The sequence below is a fragment of the Solanum pennellii genome, chromosome 4, assembly GCF_001406875.1.
Source record: "Solanum pennellii chromosome 4, SPENNV200".
Classification (NCBI taxonomy): domain Eukaryota; kingdom Viridiplantae; phylum Streptophyta; class Magnoliopsida; order Solanales; family Solanaceae; genus Solanum; species Solanum pennellii.
The window spans coordinates 2,336,012-2,355,340 of NC_028640.1; the positions used below are offsets into that span (position 1 = coordinate 2,336,012).

Below are 19,329 nucleotides of genomic sequence, written 5' to 3' on the forward strand. Positions count from 1 at the left end.
AAAAAAAATTGACTAAACTTTCAGTTTCATTTTATTTTTGTGTATGTTTTTGCTAGTTGCTTTTAAAGACAGGGTAGAATTAGACATGACATGACATAATTTCAATGAGTACATTATAAAAATCCCTAGCGAATCCGTTGCTAATTGAATTTTCTAGTAATTTGTCACTAATTTATGCTAAATGAGATTAGCATGGAATTTTACTGTTTAGTATGAAATTATGTCCTTTCGTTTTTAGTATGTTTGAAAAAGAATTATTTTTTTCTTTTTTTGGTAATATTTTAATTTCAGCATTTCACGTGGCATGTCACAACATCACAAGGACAATTTTATACATTTAAACTAACTTTAAAATTTAGGACCACAAGATACAAAATTCTTCTTTATACTCTTAAACTCCGTGTCAAGTCAAACCAGGTCATAATTATTATGCTTTGTTACGCTTTCTCCATTAATTTCTATGTCATGTTCTATCTCAGTATTCTTGTTTTTGAACTGTCTATGAGGTAGGGGTAAGGCCCGAGTAGACTACTAAAACACCACTATGCATGTTGTTAGCTTTTGAGAATTTGATATTGTACATACATTAACCAAATAATGATCATGATTCATATTAAAGTTCAGACAGATAGTCTGTTGAATCTAACTTTACATTCCTCTCGTCTTGTGGTTTTCCTTCTCCTATTTGTATTCCGGTGATAGGTCAGGTCTGGAAAGCTGCAGGACGCGTTGCTCATTTGAGTAGAATTGTTATTAGTCCTCTGGCTATAGACTTGTTTCCTAATTGAAGAACATGTTATAGGAAAATGATCATTCATCCTAACGGAGACGGAGATGGAGATGGAGATGAAACAGGCCATATATCTATATACTTGGCTGTTATTGGGACAAGCTTGTTGAATACTGTTTGCGAGGTGAATGCCTCGTTTAGCTTCTTGATATTTGATCAAATTCATGACAACTTTACTGTAATGAAAGGTATTAAGACATTTTTTCCTTTTGACAGATCACCCAAGTCTAGGACTACTAAATTTGTTTTGATGCAGGAATGGAAAGGCGTTTTCGCAATATCAAGAATGAATGGGGCTTTTCGAAATGTATCTCTCATGAAACATTCAAAGATCCGTCTAATGGTTACCTTGTTGATGACAAATGTATCTTTGGAGTTGACGTATATGTCATCAAGAAGCAGGGAATAGGTGAATGTATGTCCTTATTGAATGACACCGAGCCTTATAAGCACGAATGGAAGATTACTGAGTTTTCAAAATTGAATGAAGAAGCGTATTCTGAAGAGTTTACTGTTGGAGATTATAGATGGTACATTAATATATCCATGCCCATTATATATGTTAAATCCCTCTTGAACTTACTTTAACATTGTAACTTTACGAGTACTTGATGTGTTTGGAATATGCAGGAAACTTTCATTATGTCTTGGAGGTGACAGCCGACAAAATGGTAATAATATCTACGTGTTTCTTAAATCAGTTGATGCTAAAGGATTTGATCGCCAAAAGAGAGTACAGGCAGAATTTATCATTTCTCTCAAAAACCAGATTGGTGGTGAACATCACAAGTTGTGTGGTACTTTCTCTTGTTCCTTTTTTTCCTCAATGAATACAGTAATATGATTCCTCATTTCCTACAGGATTTGTTAAATGTTTCATTTAGCGCAACTCTATGACATGAAAATAGTTGACATTGTTATCTTACAGGTTGTGCACATTGGTATTCAGCTACTTCATCAGGACGTGGCTGGTCATCATTTATGCGATGTTGTGAATTCAATGATCCTAAAAAGGGCTTCCTTATTGAAGATTGTTGCATTGTGGAAGCCGAGGTTTCTGTTGTTGGTGTCGTTAATTGTTTAACTTAATCTTTGTATCAACATTTTAACGGGCTAGGATTGTTGAACTATGTTCTTTAATTTCGCTTGAAACATCTTTCTTTAATTGAGATTTTGCCATTTAAATTTTGATCATTTTGTTAGTTGATTTTGTCAATCCATGTTACTTGTTTAAGCTGTGTATGTGTGTGGTTAAATATACTACAAGTAAGGCTAATACATAGTTGGCATTCTATTCTACTAGTTTAGTTCTCAGAATTGGAAGGCTTAATACATAGCCAACCGTTTAAACTTGTTAGAATATTTATTTAGACATTCGAACTAATTCATGTTTCAATTGAACACCTCAACTCCTAATTAAGTGTTCCAGGTAGACACTTTAGATTCAATTTTTGTATGGGTTCTCAAGTTAATCAAATAAAATATGTCATCTCATTTAACTATACGCATTCACCTCAAATAAGCCGTAATACCCTAAGCATTTTCCACTTGAGGTTACAACTCCCATTAAAAGGAGATGTCATATTTTATGTGGTTAATTTAATCTCATAATAGACTAATGAAAACACACACAAATATTTTTTACGAAAATGTCTAATTGAAACACTTTATTAGGAATTGAGGTGTTTAATTGTGTTACTTATGGTATATTTAGATAGTGTTGTTACAGAAGTATTTTAATACGATTTGATTAGATATGAGAATATTTCCTAATCCTTTTAATTAGGCAGTTAGAATATTATGTAATATTTTATTAGTTTCTTTCACTATTTACTTTATATAAGAAAAGTGATCATAAAAGTTAATAAGCAAAAGAGACATGGGAGCTAGTAACAGCAAAAGAGACATGGGAGGTAGTATCAACAACAGAGCCATGGGAGGTAGTATTAGCTACAAAATTTGTCCGTCGCTAAATCCTGTTTTTTTTTATTAAAAAAAAGTAGTTTATACATCATATGCAAATGTTTAACTTTTTAAAAAATTTCATTTCAGAAGTAAACATGGAAAATATTACAAATTCATTACCAACACGTTACTTGTGGAAGATTGAATCATTTTCGTTGCTCTCACAAAATGGTACTTCAAAGTATGAATCAAATGTGTTCGAATCCGGTGGCTTCAATTGGTATATACTTATCTCATTATTATTTACTACACTTTAAATTTCATTTCGTAGTCTTTATTTTTGCTTTTAAAAGACGGGGTAGAGCTAGGTCGAAGAAGTACTAAAGAGAGGTGATTAGACCGGACATATGATATGACACAGCTTCACTGAGGACATGACTATAGACAGATAGTATTCGTTTTTTTCTTAGTTCTTTGTTCTTAGATTATTGCTATTACCTCTTGTTTCTTATGCTTTGTTTATCGCATTATTCTGCTATGTATGGTATGGTATGTTACGTTAGGTATGCCTTTCTCCGTTACTTGTTGTGCCTTGTTAACAACCTCTGTATCTCTACGAGGATGAAAAGAAAGTTAAAAATGATTTTAATGAACATGTGATAGGAAAATGATGATTTATCCCGATGGAGACGGAGATGGAGCAGGTCATATATCTGTATACTTGGGTATTATTGAGAAAAGTGCTGTTTGGGAGGTGAATGTCTCATTTAGCTTCTTGATATTCGATCAAATTCATGATAATTATAATGTAATGAAAGGTATATATATATACTCTCTTTCTTTCACTCTATTGATATTATTTGCCTCTTCATTTTTGTGTCTAGGACTACTAAATTCTTATTTGATGCAGGAATGGAGAGACGTTTTCACAATATCAAGACTGAATGGGGCTTTTCGAAATGTATCTCTCATAAAACATTAAAAGATCCCACTAATGGTTACGTTGTTGATGACAAATGTGTCGTTGGAGTTGACATATATGTCGTGAAGAAGCAGGGAATAGGTGAATGTATGTCCTTATTGAATGACACCGAGCCTTATAAGCACGAATGGAAGATTACTGAGTTTTCAAAATTGAAGAGAAAAGTATACTCTTCTGAACAGTTTATTCTTGATGGTTATAAATGGTATATGTTGTTATTTCTTTTGAGAAAATACGTTAAATCCCTCTTGAACTTACTTTAAACACTGTAACTTTACGAGTACTTGATGTGTTTGGAATATGCAGGAAACTTTCGTTATATCCTACAGGTGACAACCGACGAAATGGTAAGAACATCTCCGTCTATCTTGAATCAGTTGATGCTAAAGGATTTAATCGCCAAAAAAGAGTCAAGGCAAAATTTAGCATTTCTCTCAAAAACCAGAATGGTGGTGAACATCAAAAGAGGAGTGGTACTTACTCTTGTTCCTTAATTTCCTGCGTTAAATGTTTGATACGAAAGAAAATGTTTTCATCTATCACAACTCTATAGCATGAAAAAAATGATGATCATACAAAATAGTTGATTTGTTTGTTCTGATTTCAGAAGGGATTAAAACATGTAAAAAGTCACAGGAATATACACATACATACAATCGACAAAATGATGATATATATTTGAACTTGAGACGTCCAACATGGAAGTCCCAAGCTCAAACTACATTCTTGTTTTTCGAATAATTTGACATTGTTCTGTTACAGGTGGGATGAATTGGTATTCAGCTGCTTCATACAGTTGGGGCTGGTCATCGTTTATGCGATGTTGTGAATTGAATGATCCTAAAAAGGGCTTTCTTATTGAAGACTGTTGCATTCTGGAAGCTGAGGTTTCTGTCGTTGGTGTCGTTAATTGTTTAACTTAAAAATCTTTGTATTAGCACTTTAATTATGTTCTTCAATTTCGCTTGAAACGTATTTCTGTTTCCTTTGACCACACTGAAATTGAGATCTTGCCGTTTAAACTTTGATCATTTTTACTGGTGCCATTAATTGATTTGTTAACTTATTTAAGCTGTGCAACATATACTATGAGTTCAGCCACAGCACTTAATACTTTGAGGTGATCGCGCAGTCACAATCCAAAAGTTCTACTGTCACAATCCCTACTTTGGGACTGTGACTGTCTTATGCACTGCGCGATCATCTCTAGCTCGTGCATAAGTGCTGCATGCCTGTCTGCCTTGTGAGAAATATCACTGACCCTGTCTAGCCTGTCCTGCGTGATTGCACCCAAACTGACTTTTCTTCTTGTGAAACCCCTGTTTCCCAGTCAAAACCAATGTACCCAACGTAGTCTTACAAAGTGCGGGTTGGGGAGGGTAGAGTGTACACAAGACACTACCGCTACCTCAGAGGTAGAGAGATTGTTTCCAAAAGACCTTCCGACTAAAGGAAAAAAGAGATGGGGGGGAAAGAATAATCAATTGAAAAATCTGAAACATAGAAATATGAAAGATAATTACACTAGAAATAACACAACTCTTGTTTCACCAAGATGCTTTAAAGCCAAGCAACATACCCAATATAGTCTCACGGGGGCGTATTAAAGTGTTAATACAAAGATTTTAAGTTAAACAATTAACGACTCCAACAACAGAAACCTCAGCTTCAAGAATGCAACAGTCTTCAATAAGAAAGCCCTTTTTAGGATCATTCAGTTCACAACATCGCATAAACGATGACCAGCCCCAACTGTATGAAGCAGCTGAATACCAATTCGCCCCACCTGTAACAAAACAATGTCAAATTATTCAGAAAATCAGATGTAGAAATGATCAAAATTGATGGGGGGTTACCCCTATCTTGACAAGGCAGAGAGATTGTTTACGATATATTTATACACACAAACTCTCATATTTGAATATATATTCTTGTGTCCTTTTTCATACTTTCATCCCCTTCGAAGTCAGAACAAAACAAATCAACTATAGAAAGTCTGGTTTGGTACTGAATTGGAAGTGGTTTTCTTAAAGAACTAAGTTCAACGTTTCATTTTAAGCGAGACCACTGTTTTCTCTGATCGTTTTGTCATGCTAAATCATACTATTCATTGAGAAAATCTCAAAAAAGTACCAATATTCTTGTGATGGTCACCACTGATCTGGTTTTTGACGGAAATGCTAAATTTTGCCCCGACACTTTTGTGGCGATCAAATCCTTTAGCATCAACTGATTCAAGAAACACGGAGATACTCTGACCATTTTGTCTACTATCACCTGTAGGATACAATGAAAGTTTCCTGCATATAACAAACACATGAAATTGTTTTAACAATGCAAAGAGAAGCACCAAAGAAAAAAACGCAGAAAGAAATAGAGAGAATACATTCGTGCTTATAAACAATATATACCATTTATAACCCTCAACAGTAAACTCTCCAGAATACACTTCATTCTTCAATTCCGAGAATTCAGTGATCTTCCATTCGTGCTTATAAACGTTGGAGTCGTTCAATAAGGACATACATTCACCTATCCCATGGTTCTTGATGACATATACATCAACTCCAAATATACTTTTGTCATTAACAAGGTAACCATTAGACGGATTTTTGAATGTTTCATGAGAGATACATTTTGATAGACCCCATTCAGTCTTGATATTGCGAAAACGCCTCTCCATTCCTGCATCAAAACAAATTTAGTCTATACTTGTGCGATATACAAGTAACCGTGTGTCAAGAGGAAAGAAAAGACTATATATATACCTTTCATTACATTATAGTTGTCGTGAATTTGATCGAATATCAAGAAGCTAAATGAGGCATTCACCTCCCAAACACCATGTAGGGAACTTGGCTTAATAATGGCCAAGTATACTGATATATGGTCTTCTCCATCTCCATCTCCATCTCCATGAATGATCATTTTCCTATCACATGTTAATGAAATTTTAAACAATCTTTCAACGAAGGCTACGTGTCTGATCCATAGCTTTATAGCTCAATGGGTGGTTTGGACTGAAATTGAGCGAGTTAAAATGGACTGAGTTAGTTGCTCATATATCAACTCAAAAGCTACTTGAGCCACATCCCTCGGCCTCGACCCAAGAACTGACCCTGACCGGGGACCTGGAAACCGAGCCTTGACCCAACTACTACATGTTGTCTCTAAATATATATATCTAAAATGAGCATACTTTTAATAGGTAATTATCATAGTACCATAGGTACTACAAGAAGAATGATGTGATAAACAAAGATAAAAAAACAACAGCTAGTAACAACAATCGAAGAACAAGGAACTAAGATAATAATGTTAATTAATACTATCTACACAACGAGGAGGCGGATCCACAACTTTAAGAGGGGGTTCACGTGCACTTGCTAACTTCAGAAAAAATCATGATCATATATAACATAAACTATGATAGAATTAACAATACACCCATGAGAAGCACAAAATTTTCTTTGTGCTTCTGGTACAAGCTAGAGAAGTCACTCGTAAGACTAGGGTTTAAATCCAATTAGAACCATTTTTCATTATTTTTAGGGAAAAAGGACAAATATACCCCTTAAGTATCGTAAATGGTATGCAGATATCCTCCGTCATACTTTTGGGACATTGATACCCCTGCCGTCAAAAAACTAGAGCATATCTGCCCTTCACCCTAACAAAAGAATAAATAGGGACACGTGGCACAATCTTCTCCGTCGATAAATGTTGGATCGATGGATAAGATTATGACACGTGTATGTCATTTAGTATAAAGGGCATATGTGTTCTAGTTTTTGGACGGTAGGGGCACCAATGTCCCGAAAGCATGACAAAGGGTATTTGCATAACATTCACGATAGTTCAGGGGTATATTTGTCTTTTTTCCCTTATTTTTTTATTTCAAGTTCAGTATAGAGCTCATGTTTATATTGTTGCACCGAAGTCTTCAAATCTTTGAGTTCGCCTCTACAAGCAAAGACTAGAGAGAGAGACAACCCTCAAAGACCTTCTACCTTAATTCATGACCTCCATATCATTCTATCTACGGTGAAGTTTACGGTAAAGTTGTGTCTAATAATCTCTCCTAGTAGTTCTTCGGCCTACCTCTAAAGCAACTAGCAAAAATTAAGACAAAAAAAATGAAATTAAAAGTTAATGATGAGATTAGTACCAATTGAAGCCACCAGATTCAAACTCATTTGATTCATACTTGTAAATACCATTTTCTGAGAGCAAAGAAAATGATTCAATCTTCAACAAGTAACGTCTTGGTAATGCATCTATACTCTTTTTCATGCTTACTTCTGAAATCGAAAAAATTAGTATGAAGATAAAATTTTGTAATTAAACACAACACAATCAATTTTTTTGAAAATGTTAAATGTGCACAGTAATAAAGTAAGAAGAATATATATATATATAATACTACCTCCCATATCTCTGTTGCTTATCAACAAGTTCTCTTGTTTCAATAAAATGTTTTATACTTTATATATGGGAGAGGTAGTATTATATATATTCTTCCTATGGGATTAAATTCATTTAAAATTAGGGCTATTCAGTTCGACTCAAAAAAACCTTGAGGCTTGATTGAGGTCGGACTGGGTTGACTGTACCATATTGTATGTATAATTGTTTATGGGAAAATGTATAAGTATTCCCTTCACCTATGTACGAAATCTCAGAGACACATTTATATTATATTAAGGTCTTATTACTCACTTAACTTATTTTATAAATAATTTTCTACCCCTTTTCGGTCTATATGGCACTAGCTTGAAAGAAAATGCATGTCAACACACGTTGGGCCCACAAGATAGTGTCACGTAGGCTGAAAAGGGGTAGAAAATTAATTATGAGATAAGTTCAGGGTGGTAATAGGACCTTAGTATAGTGTAAGTGCGTCACTGAGATTTCGAGCATAGGTTGAGGGAGTACTTGTGCATTTTTTCATTGTTTTTTAATTTACAAGTTTTATTTTTCTTTCACTTATTTATTCATCAAAAAGAAAGTTATTATTTTAAAATATTTTTTGCTACAAATATTGGAACACCATCATTGTTCCTTATATTTAAGGGAAAAGGGTCTGATATACCCCTCAACTTTATCATTTAGAGCTGATATACCCCTTGTTATGAAAGTGACTCATATATACCCTTACTTGTAAACAAATGGCTCACATATACCCTTTTCCTCTAACGGAAATGAAAAAAATAATAATTTTAATCTAAATTTTTATTATTTTTTTTCAAAAAATATAATCCCATATGAGTAAATTTAATCCTCGTCAAACATACTTTTCTGACTTTTTTTTGTTTCAATGACTAATTTATAATTATTATTTTGATAATCAAATTTATTTATGTTTCACTAATATTCTTGTAAAATTTATTGTAGATGACCAAATGTTTTCTTCGAATACGAAATTAAATTACAATACACACAAAAAAAATAGTAATTTTTTTTCTCTTTAAACTAAGGAATGAAAGAAAAAACAAAATAAGAATAAGAAACTCAAATAGTTCTAATAAAAGAAGTCAAAAAATAATTTATGTATGAAAAAATTAAAATATACCTTGAACTTTGATAGAAGAATCATATATACCCCTAAATAATTTTTTTAAAAAAATTAGAAGTAATAGATATAAATTTTAAAATAATTTATTAACTTTCGTTAAATGAAGGGTATATGTGAGCCATTTTGTAATTGCAGGGGTATATCTGAGCCGTTTGTATAACGGTAAGGGCATATATGAACCACTTTTATAACGAGGGGTATATCAGCTCCAAATGACAAAGTTGAGGGGTATATCAGACCCTTTTCCCTATATTTAATTTGAAAATTTTCTCATATATGAGATTGTAAATAAAATCACCACTAATCATATGTATAATGTATATTATGATTGTAATTATTTCCACTTATATAATTTTGTTATATATTTTAAAATTTTAATAATTCAACAAAAATTTAAATTAAAAAAGAAGAAAGAAGGGTTAGTCAGTCCTAACTCGCGATTCTATCAGGATTGGATTGACCATTTCTAGGTCCTTTCAAATGTAGGATCGTCCCTCCCTAGCCCATAAAGTTCCTTGGCTCCCAAGGCGTGGGACAGTGGGCTAGGCTGACCCTTTTAAATAACTTTTTTTCTTATATGACATAATTTAATTGATAAAAAAATTTAAAAAATAAAAAAAGATATGCAATGTTTCAAAAATATCCTTATACTTTCGTAGACCTTTTATCAAATAAGTGAGACCCAACATAACTAAAACATCGATCATGCCAATAAATATTATCAAAAAAATGAAATGTATCATTTTTTTGAATCGATTAAAAAAAAAATTGTATAATATAAACTGAATAGGTGTTAATCATTCTTTTTCTGCAGCATCTCAAGCCTCTTAAGACTAAGGTATACACACACTCCTTCCGTTTTACTATATTATTTGACTCAACATATTTTTTACTTTATGAAGGATAATATATTCTACTGTATTAAATATTAATCTAATCTTATTATTTTAAACTCTAAATTCAACGATTACTATTTTATATAATTATTTAATACCTAACTGTAGAAGGTAAATATATTACTCATTCGATTTTATAAATCCGATAAATACAATGAAATGTCTATTTTTAATAAATGTACCAAATAATATACCGAATCGCGTTCGATCCAAGATAGACAAATCGATTGTCTGATTGTATAACCAAGAACAACCTATGAGCGTTCCTAACAAGTACACCATGAAACGCGGGAAAATAATACAACAATATACCCAACGTAGTCCTACAAAGTGGAGCCTGGAGAGGATAGATTGTACCTAGAAATTAACCCTATCTCAGAAGTAAGAGAGATTGTTTCCGATAGACAAAAAACATATGGGGGAAAAGAATAATCAATTGAAATCTCAAACATACAAATATTAAGATAATTACACTAGAAATAACACAACTTCTTCCACAACTCTTGTATCAAGACTACAAACAAATTACAGACATAACTAATATCTGCAGAGAACAAACTATTTTTCCAGGAGTCCTGATGAACCATGCTCAATGTACAGTATCTCACTATATGGCCTTTGCTTCAAACACTTCTGGGTAGGACGAGTATCGTAAAAGCCAACTCATCTGATAACCTGATCCCAGAGCTTGATTTCCATCATCCGATACACACTGTTGTATCAGCGAATAGGGTGGTACTGCGTGATCCCTCGCTTTGGAGGCAACTTCCTCAAAATGAAAAGGACAAGCGAAGAAGGTAGAATCTCTACCAACTGCAAAGAGTTGACAGAGTCTGGTCATCCTCAAAACATATAAACTTCTTTTTAAGCACTTAAAAATGTAAACAAAGGCCAAAAGTCCAAATTTCGAACACTCATCGAGTCAAATGCCCATCAAAATGCACCTCAGCTAGGACACAAGTCATACAAATATGACTTTAAATTCAATACACACTCTCAACCCTCCTACATCCATTGTTTCACCAAGATGCTTTAAAAACAACATGCCCAAAAATATAGTCTAAGTGGGTTTCGGAAGGGTGGGGTACAGACAGACCTTACCCCAACCTTGGCAGGCAGAGAGGTCGTTTCTGATAGACCCTTGATTCAACGAAAGCAAAAAACACAACATTGATGAAGACACGAGCAGAAACAATATGACCAGGATGCTTTTAATTGGAGATAAGCAAACTAAAATACCATCGACTAAACAAGAACCTCTCAGCTCCTGACAAAGGAATTACTTAGGTAAAAAAGACCTGGGGAAGAAGTTTTGACACATGAAAACAGGGTGTAGTATGCGACAAGCTGGCAAATCAAATCGTTTATCCAATTAAACTATGATTTGGAGGTTGTCTCTTACACTTACTAACTGCAAATGTTGATCCTCTTCACTGGAACATAAAGAATAATGTGCGAGAAAAAGCAAGTTAACACTAAAGGTTCAGTGTTGTTAGAACATACCAGATAGTATACAAAATTTAAAATTGGATGATACAAAACATCAAGATCCGCAGCTTTATCAAATGCATTGAAACACATCTGCGATGCAAACAATAAGAGAAATAAGAGTAAGATGGATAGAACAAAGTTAGTTTCATTACCTTATTAAAACTTCAGTTGAAATCCTAGAAGTATAAACTACGACTAATTTACAACAATACTTGCAATATAAAAATACCATCTAGGAAGAACCCCACAGAGGTCAATCACACATCACAATGTATCCGGATGGACTCCTTAGGCTTTTTGTGGCATGGTCCTAATTCAGTTAAGAATAGTTTATTAACAAGAAATGTGGTCTTACCATAATGCATCTAATCAGGAAGCATGAAAAACATATTGTTGTCACATAACCAACCTGCAGATCCCAAAATATTCAGGTAGAGTTAAATGACATAAAAACAAGAAGAACAGCAATTTAATAATGAAAGTCACATAGTGACTGACATACTTCCTGAAGTTTCTTCTGTCTCCCCCTCGATTCTACAGGGAAACGCCGTAACATAAGGAAAAGCCTGCAAGAGCACATGACTTATCCACATACTATATTGAAGTGTGTATGAACCGAAGGCGAAGGGACAAACTAAACAAACATGTAGAACCTACTTCCCATAGCATGCAAAGAGTGAACTCATATCAACATTAATCAGGACCTAATTAGGTTACGCACAACACATCTCAAAATTACAATGCAGGAGATTTTGTTAGCACAAATCTCGTAGATGAATAAGCGAAGTAAAAATTTTAAACGATTATAGCAGCTAAAATGTCACTATATCCTTGTATACCAGTACATTTAAGTTCTATCATGCAGTGAGTCTCATGTATTCATAGGGGCAGATTATTTTCGGCTCTGTCATGATGCAAATCACTACAAGTGCTTATTTTTGTCGCTGAGAGCCCAAAATTGCAGCTAAGATGTTATGATTTTTGGCTGAGAAATGAGCAAGTTAAGAAAAAGGAGCTCACAGTCCTATGCTTCAACGAAGTTATCAATCACAATGTGTCGAATACAAGTTTGGTGCCCATGAAAATAGTCAAATGTTGGGCAACAACAGGAAGGCAACAAACAGGGTGTAAAGCATAGCAATTTGGACTGCTATAGATGAATAATAAAACAGTATGCATTGGCAACCAGAGGTTGAACAATATCTACTACCTTGGACGCAGCTTATTATAGGAAATACGTAAGTTCAGAAAAGGGTGATCCCAGAGACTCAGCTAAATTAATCTCAGAAAGGACAGAAAGGTTAAAATATATGGATTTGCATCTGGGTATATAGATCATTGCTTCCAAAAGAAAATTTTGGGCAAAGTATACAACAATTACACTGCATAACTAACAGACATTTACGAAAATGAAAGTGGTTAAGGCTTTCGTAAAAGAGGTTTAAGGCTCTGTATAGAACAAAGGACAGAAACAAATACACGGCATATGAATGTTGCTTGTTCTTGTGCTTCTAAGATGTGTGGTTACACCAACAAACACCTTTAGAGGTCAGATTCAATCACTGGTAAGAGAAATTAGATCTTACCTTCCTCCATAAAGAAGAAACCCCAAGGCTGCAAATAGAGATACACCTGCAAAATAATGCAAGTACAAAAGAAAATGTGTCAGTGCAGTTGCAACATATCCATGCAATAGAGAATATATCTAAAATAAGTTAACCATAAGACACAGACCTGCAAAGAATGCCTTAGATAAGATGACGAGTACTGGAACAGGCTTCCACCATATTATCAGCCATAAAATAATCTGAACAATTCAATAAGAAAGAGAATAAATCAAGAACGAACATCCACAAAGCATATATAACCATGAAAAGAATTATCATTTTCTCATATACTGTTTTATCTACGGTTAGACCGGCTACATTATATGGTAGTAAATGTTGGACCGCTAAAGCCCCACATATCAAAAGATGAGTGTTGTAGAGATACGAATACTAGAATGGAAGTGCGGTCCTATAAGATTAAATAAAATTAAAAACACGCACATTCACCCAAAGGTGCACATAATCGAAGATAAAAATGAGAGAGGTTGCTTGAGATGATCTGCTCATGTTCTGCATTGACCTACAAATACACCGATCCATGGGTGTGAAACTATGGTGAATGAAGGCAAGGGGAGGTAAACCTAAAATTACATAGAAGGAAGTTGTAAAGACCTACAATTCAGGACAAAATGAAAGACAAAGATTTATATAGTTGATATCTTCTAGTTAGGAATATGTTCTCTTGCTAGTGCGTTGATTTTGAACCTATTGTTTTTCCAGGAGTACTTCAACTAACCATAGATTTATATCCAAGTAAAAACCTAGTATTTTTTAAATAATATCAGTATCATTATTGTTAGAATACTAAATTATAGTGTCCTACATGAGAAAAGGGTTATTATATACTATCAAAATAAAACCAAAACAAAGGGCTCAGTATAATAATGTAGACACGCATCTTAATCATAACTTCCGTGCCTTTAGTTCTCACATAGTATTAGAACTTTGGTGAGAAACATTCACGAAAGAAACCACAGACAGACAATCATTGTGAATCAAATTTAATGATACTCTTTTCATGCATTTCTAAATGTGAAGTAAGTTCCTATATCATACTGGTGAACTTGAAGTATTGTTACTAGCACTAGTGCTTCATTCTTTTTACTTTGGACAGGTACACTTGGGGTTGATGGGCGGGTTAAGGGTCAGACATGTGTGACCTATCCAAGAGCAACATGAATAGACTTGTTGAGCTTGTATTGGGTGGATAGTAGTTCAAGCCAAGCTGAATGCTGGTCATATAACTAATAAGATTCAGAACCTATTATAATGATTTATGATTAATATAATAGCTACAAAATGATTTTGCCGAAGGCATTCATCGAATTCCACCAACTCCTTCATCTTTTACAGCCCATCTATTGCTTGATTCAAGACCAGGACTAATCACCCCGGTTCACACTAATTTGACCACCTGTGAGCAGCCAATAAATTAATTTAACAAATTGCACTTATGTGGACCATGTGGAAAGGAAGAAATAGGAGAGTTTTTGATGGTATAGATAAGAGTCTCATATCCCTATAGTTTTTAAATGAGATCCCTACAAGCATAGAAGAGTGGGTGTTGTTAATAGAAAAGCAGCTTTTCTGGTACAGGTTTCCTACTTTGGTATACTTCTCTGTAGGGGCATCCAGAAAAAGAAGAAGATGGTGAATCACACGTGTTCTAGATGGAGAGAATCTATCAAAACATATTAGTTTTCAGTAGTCATTCAGTCCTCTCATTTCCACTTTGGGATTTTAAATTAAGCCGATGTGAAGTTGAGAAATAAATATCGCAAAGTAAAGTAACATTTTTTTAACATAAAACAAATAAATGCAACCAAAAAGTAAAAAAAAAAGGCCTCTGTTGAACTTGAGAAATATTGAGAACATGAAACGACAATTATTGTTTGTAAGACTAGTCTTGTCAAATTCAATCTGGCAAAATAATTTTTGGTTTACACCATTTCAATATTTAAAGAGTTAATTTAACTCGAAAGCACCAAAGTTTTTCAGAAGAAAGTGTAGCACAAGGTCTAAATATTTACCTGAATAGCATAAACAACTCCATTGATTGTGAAGAAACTAGGCCTAAGAGCATCAGTAGATACAGCACGTGCCTGCAACAGGAAAAACAGATATATCAAGCTTGAGAATTGACACAAACTGCAAAACATTCAGTTGTGAGCACACACAAACCTGATAGTATATCTCAGCCCAGAACAATACTAGAAGCGCAAAAGTTGTGAAGAATGCAAGACTTGGCATATCAAGCAAGATGTGTTGGATAATCTACCAAAGCATTACGTGTACGGTTACAAGATGAACGAGACCAAGATAAAAATGGCAAAAAGACGTATAACCAATGTCAGCGGCTGACCTCAGGGTTCAACTTCTGAACATCCCGACGAAATACAAAAACCAGAGAGCGAACTACCAAAGGACAAAGACACAACTTCAATACAATATAAACCTAACAGGTCGAAGCAAAGTGAAATGTAAAGGAAATTTTTCATTTTTCCCCTAGTAATACCAGACTACAATTTGAAAAACACCACATAATATTTCCATGCGGATGTTTTTCAACAAAAATAATCACAAAAGAAGATACCAACCCCCATTCACCAAGAAATTGAGGAAATGGAAGACTTTCTGAGTGGTCCATCCATACTCGGGAACTCTCATCTGAATCCGGATTAATTGCACCTGCAAATTGACAAAGTTAGAAACAACTCTGCAGAATCATAAATACACTAAAGAATTGATGTCACAGACTATATCTGCTTTAGAACACATATTAAAATGGCTATTTTATAAGGAAGAAAAATTATAGACAAGTAAATTCAGATTATTATCCAAAATCAACCAAGGAAACAGATAAATGATAAAACCAACCTATAGCTGTTTCCAATTTCAAACTAGAAGTGAATAAATGCATAGTGTAGGCCCTTTTTTTAAGCATACATAAGGCCAATTTACAGGCAACTAGGAAGAGCAACTCTACACCGATTTCTATTACAACAGATGTATAATATATGCAGATATCTGTCATGGTAAACTAAAAACATCAATGAACATCAATATCAACTTGCGAATACCCAGTTCACCTTAAGTTACCTTCCTACCTCTGCCCATGAGAGCCTTGCAAAGCATAGCCAGTTCCAAGTCCAAATAAAGGGTGAGGATAACATTAGACTGATAAATCCTCCAAAGGATACAGAATATTCATGTTGCTAACCAATTTGAAGTGTAATTAAATGATTGATATGATCCTATCTCGAACCTGACCCCCAACATGAAAGTACAAAGATCGCTATTTGATGTGTTTAGATTCTTTTCAGAAAAACACGGGCTTTTTAAATCCTTTGGATAATTGTCCACGATAACCTCAGTCATTTATTGGTCTAAGCAAAATATGACTCATTTAAAATGAATATTTAAATCAACAATTCATAAAAAGAATCGTTCTACGGGATTACATGTATTCTATATTTATTTAGGTTACCAATTGTCAATTCCTTCCTACTCGCAGCATGCTCTTTATGATCTTTCCAAATGATTCAATTGCCATGTAAATAAAGCATGTAATTCTCTTTAAGGTTCTACCAACAACTGTAACCCACCACCACCCACACATGATGCACGCAAACTTTGCAATCTCAAGTATCAGTCTTTTTGAGAAATGGCAATTATTGATAAAACCACCAAGAAGGTGCAACAATAAGATTTACAGACCAAAAGCAAAAGCATATCCATCTCAAGTTTCATTCTTTCTTGCTAAATACATCCTACATAACATAACCCTACCTAACATTGCTCACTTCCAATAAAACTCACAGAACCCTCAGTTAAACTATTCATTCAACAGATTAAAATCCCGAAATTCAACAACAACAACAATATACTCAGTTAAGTCCCATAAGTCGGGTTTTAGAGAGGCTGTTTCCAAAAGACCCCACCTCAGGTAACACAAATTAGGAAAAAAAAACAAATTGTGTTACACCCAAATAGAGAATAAGCTAACAATCAACAAATACCCAAATTTTTCATATATCTCTAAACACATATAGCATAAGCAAAAATTTACCAAATATCAACATCCAATTCCAGTAAACAATCAATCAATACAACTCAGCTACATAAATTATCAACTATTCATTCAAAATTCATCACAGTTAAATCAAAAAAGGGATAAATTACAAGAGCAACAGCAGAAACGACGCCGTATAAGATCGCAAGGACATAGAAAATACGGTCTTGCCAAATAGGAGATTCATTCACTTCATCCCACCAGCTTATTGCCTCATGTAAACGGTACGCCACCACCGCCGCCGTCGACGACGGGTCCACCGCTGTTTCAACCCGACCCATCGCCGGAGATCCGAAATTAGACACACCAAAAAATACGAAATAAATGAAATTTTAGAGAATTTTTTTGTTTGATCGGAAAATTATTGAGTCTAAAACGGCCGGCGAGAAAGGAGAGAAACACGGCGGCGTTCCCTGAACGTTCTAGGATTTATTTTTTTTTGACTATTATGAAGAAAAATGTTGTACAATGCTTAAAATAGATTAATGAGGGTATTTTCGTCCGAAATGTACAAGTATTTTTTATTAATCGATTTATACAGCAAATTTGCTAAAAGTAATGAATATGCACAGTTGTTATCCGACAGATTACACGTGGGGTGAATAATGGATAGGAGATGTGCTTTTTATTCGATTTCTCGATGTTCGATATTCATATACTGAAGTTTAATTATTTAGAATTTGTATCGAATAAAATAATATTTTTTATAGAGATTCTTTTCATATCTAAAGCGTGAACCTCGACCTTTCATTGAGAGACGTGCTTTTAATTTTTTTGTTTGTTTTAAAAATAAAAATTTATTCGACATCTGATATATATTTTCAAAATTCACTAATTTAATTTTATGTGACGTAAGATTTATTCGGAAAAGCATTTGTTGGGACTAAATTGCATGAATATAATGTGTTTTTTCTATACGGATAATTGTTCATAATAATTCATTATAATAGGTTAAAATAATTTTATACAAATAACAATTTTCAAATAAAGACGTAGACCTTTAAGGAGATATATTAATTATATTTATATATGAAGAATTGAATTTGGGTGATATAACATAATTCTATTGATTTAATATTGATGAATCTAGAAAGTTAAACTTATGTATAATTGATGTTTGTATCAAAATCAAGTTGAGACTTGTCTTTTCCTTAAAAGTTTTATTGTTTAATCAATGTTTAGTTAGAGTTGATATGTTTTTGTCCTTTAATTGTGAATTGTGATTGATAATTAATGCTATTTTATGTTTTTAGATTGAGATACACTATAGTTATATCAAAAATATTTATTAATTTGCAATGTCTTTATCAAATTGAATAGTGATGTGATCAAAACATATGGAGACAAGTTATATTCCAAGCATTATAGTTAAGTGATGTTGTTTCATAAGTGAAATTTTAGAAAAGATAGTATATACGCAAATTATTTCATTTATTCAGGAGGAATTAATTGCTTCATCAATCTCCAATTCAGCGTCACCCATATGATCCGACCAATTGTTTCATCAAACTACAATCTAGCGTCACACGTTCTCATAGACCGATCAATTGCTTCATCAAACTACAACGCAACATCACACATTCTCAAATTCCAATCAATTGTTTCATCAAACTATAATCCAACATCTCACATTTTCAAATCCCGATCAATTGCTTCATCAAACTTCAATCTAACGTCACACATTCTCAAGATCCGAACAATGTATCATCAAACTTCAATCTAGTTGTCACACATTTTCAAAGTCCGACCAATTGCTTCATCAAACTCCAATCCAACGTCACACATTTTCATAGTCTGAAGGGGTCTGAAACCTAGGTCACACATTCTCAAGATCCGAACAATGTTTCATCAAACTTCAATCTAGTTGTCACGCATTTTCAAAGTCCGACCAATTGTTTCATCAAACTCCAATCCAACGTCACACATTCTCATAGTCTGAAGGGGTCTGAAACCTAGATCCCATAGGATGAGTCAAGTACTTCCCTTTTAACCTAAAAGCACTCTCACCATG

General features: G+C 33.8%; 5 protein-coding genes across 7 annotated transcripts in view; 3 read left to right on the forward strand and 2 right to left on the reverse strand.

Annotated features, from left to right (window-relative positions):
• Positions 1-741, forward strand: part of LOC107016410 — a 16,401-nt gene extending 15,660 nt beyond the window's left edge. The window contains exon 8 of the mRNA XM_027916357.1: positions 703-741. Within this exon, the coding sequence (XP_027772158.1) occupies positions 703-741 (39 nt within the window). The remainder of the gene's footprint in view (positions 1-702) is intronic.
• Positions 742-806: 65 nt separating this feature from the next.
• LOC114076804 (ubiquitin carboxyl-terminal hydrolase 12-like) lies at positions 807-1,879 on the forward strand. Its single transcript, XM_027916345.1, has 4 exons — positions 807-978; positions 1,047-1,320; positions 1,421-1,587; positions 1,719-1,879. Exons 1-4 carry the CDS (start codon positions 807-809, stop codon positions 1,877-1,879), a joined length of 774 nt encoding a protein of 257 aa, XP_027772146.1.
• A 971-nt stretch (positions 1,880-2,850) lies between these two features.
• Positions 2,851-4,600, forward strand: LOC114076776. Its single transcript, XM_027916269.1, has 5 exons — positions 2,851-2,975; positions 3,359-3,513; positions 3,606-3,882; positions 3,984-4,150; positions 4,440-4,600. The coding sequence occupies exons 1-5, from the start codon at positions 2,851-2,853 to the stop codon at positions 4,598-4,600; spliced, it is 885 nt and encodes a 294-aa protein (XP_027772070.1).
• Positions 4,601-5,158: 558 nt separating this feature from the next.
• Positions 5,159-8,272, reverse strand: LOC107016284 (MATH domain and coiled-coil domain-containing protein At3g58270-like). Of its 3 annotated transcripts, none has more exons than XM_027916270.1 (6): positions 8,253-8,272; positions 7,846-7,978; positions 6,446-6,609; positions 6,089-6,362; positions 5,811-5,977; positions 5,159-5,463 (listed from the first exon to the last, which is right to left on the reverse strand). In XM_027916270.1, exons 2-6 carry the CDS (start codon positions 7,968-7,970, stop codon positions 5,303-5,305), a joined length of 891 nt encoding a protein of 296 aa, XP_027772071.1. In that variant the 5' UTR covers positions 7,971-7,978; positions 8,253-8,272; the 3' UTR covers positions 5,159-5,302. The 3 variants fall into 3 exon arrangements, with proteins under 3 accessions (XP_027772071.1, XP_015072263.1, XP_015072264.1); XM_015216777.2 differs by lacking the exon at positions 8,253-8,272 and adding an exon at positions 8,104-8,245; XM_015216778.2 differs by lacking the exon at positions 8,253-8,272 and adding an exon at positions 8,104-8,235 and having other exon boundaries at positions 7,846-7,900.
• A 2,290-nt stretch (positions 8,273-10,562) lies between these two features.
• On the reverse strand, positions 10,563-17,773 carry LOC107018437 (tobamovirus multiplication protein 3). The gene is made up of 11 exons (XM_015218919.2): positions 17,429-17,773; positions 15,844-15,934; positions 15,609-15,661; positions 15,428-15,520; positions 15,277-15,348; positions 13,374-13,446; positions 13,226-13,271; positions 12,142-12,205; positions 11,995-12,048; positions 11,652-11,729; positions 10,563-10,961 (listed from the first exon to the last, which is right to left on the reverse strand). Exons 1-11 carry the CDS (start codon positions 17,597-17,599, stop codon positions 10,869-10,871), a joined length of 888 nt encoding a protein of 295 aa, XP_015074405.1. The 5' UTR covers positions 17,600-17,773; the 3' UTR covers positions 10,563-10,868.
• Positions 17,774-19,329: the final 1,556 nt, after the last annotated feature.

Excerpts from the sequence above, each read along its gene's own strand:
- LOC114076776 (XM_027916269.1), top strand. The coding sequence starts at position 2,851 with ATGGAAAATATTACAAATTCATTACCAACACGTTACTTGTGGAAGATT. Across the intron at positions 2,976-3,358 it reads GAATCCGGTGGCTTCAATTG|GAAAATGATGATTTATCCCG; the intron begins GTATATACTTAT and ends AACATGTGATAG. Across the intron at positions 3,514-3,605 it reads TAATTATAATGTAATGAAAG|GAATGGAGAGACGTTTTCAC; the intron begins GTATATATATAT and ends TATTTGATGCAG.
- LOC114076804 (XM_027916345.1), top strand. The coding sequence starts at position 807 with ATGATCATTCATCCTAACGGAGACGGAGATGGAGATGGAGATGAAACA. Across the intron at positions 1,321-1,420 it reads ACTGTTGGAGATTATAGATG|GAAACTTTCATTATGTCTTG; the intron begins GTACATTAATAT and ends TGGAATATGCAG. Across the intron at positions 1,588-1,718 it reads TGAACATCACAAGTTGTGTG|GTTGTGCACATTGGTATTCA; the intron begins GTACTTTCTCTT and ends GTTATCTTACAG.
- LOC107018437 (XM_015218919.2), bottom strand. The coding sequence starts at position 17,599 with ATGGGTCGGGTTGAAACAGCGGTGGACCCGTCGTCGACGGCGGCGGTG. Across the intron at positions 15,935-17,428 it reads TCGTTTCTGCTGTTGCTCTT|GTGCAATTAATCCGGATTCA; the intron begins GTAATTTATCCC and ends GTCAATTTGCAG. Across the intron at positions 13,272-13,373 it reads ATCTAAGGCATTCTTTGCAG|GTGTATCTCTATTTGCAGCC; the intron begins GTCTGTGTCTTA and ends ATTATTTTGCAG.
- LOC107016284 (XM_015216777.2), bottom strand. Across the intron at positions 5,978-6,088 it reads ACTGTTGAGGGTTATAAATG|GAAACTTTCATTGTATCCTA; the intron begins GTATATATTGTT and ends TGTTATATGCAG. Across the intron at positions 5,464-5,810 it reads TGACCATCACAAGAATATTG|GTGGGGCGAATTGGTATTCA; the intron begins GTACTTTTTTGA and ends GTTTTGTTACAG.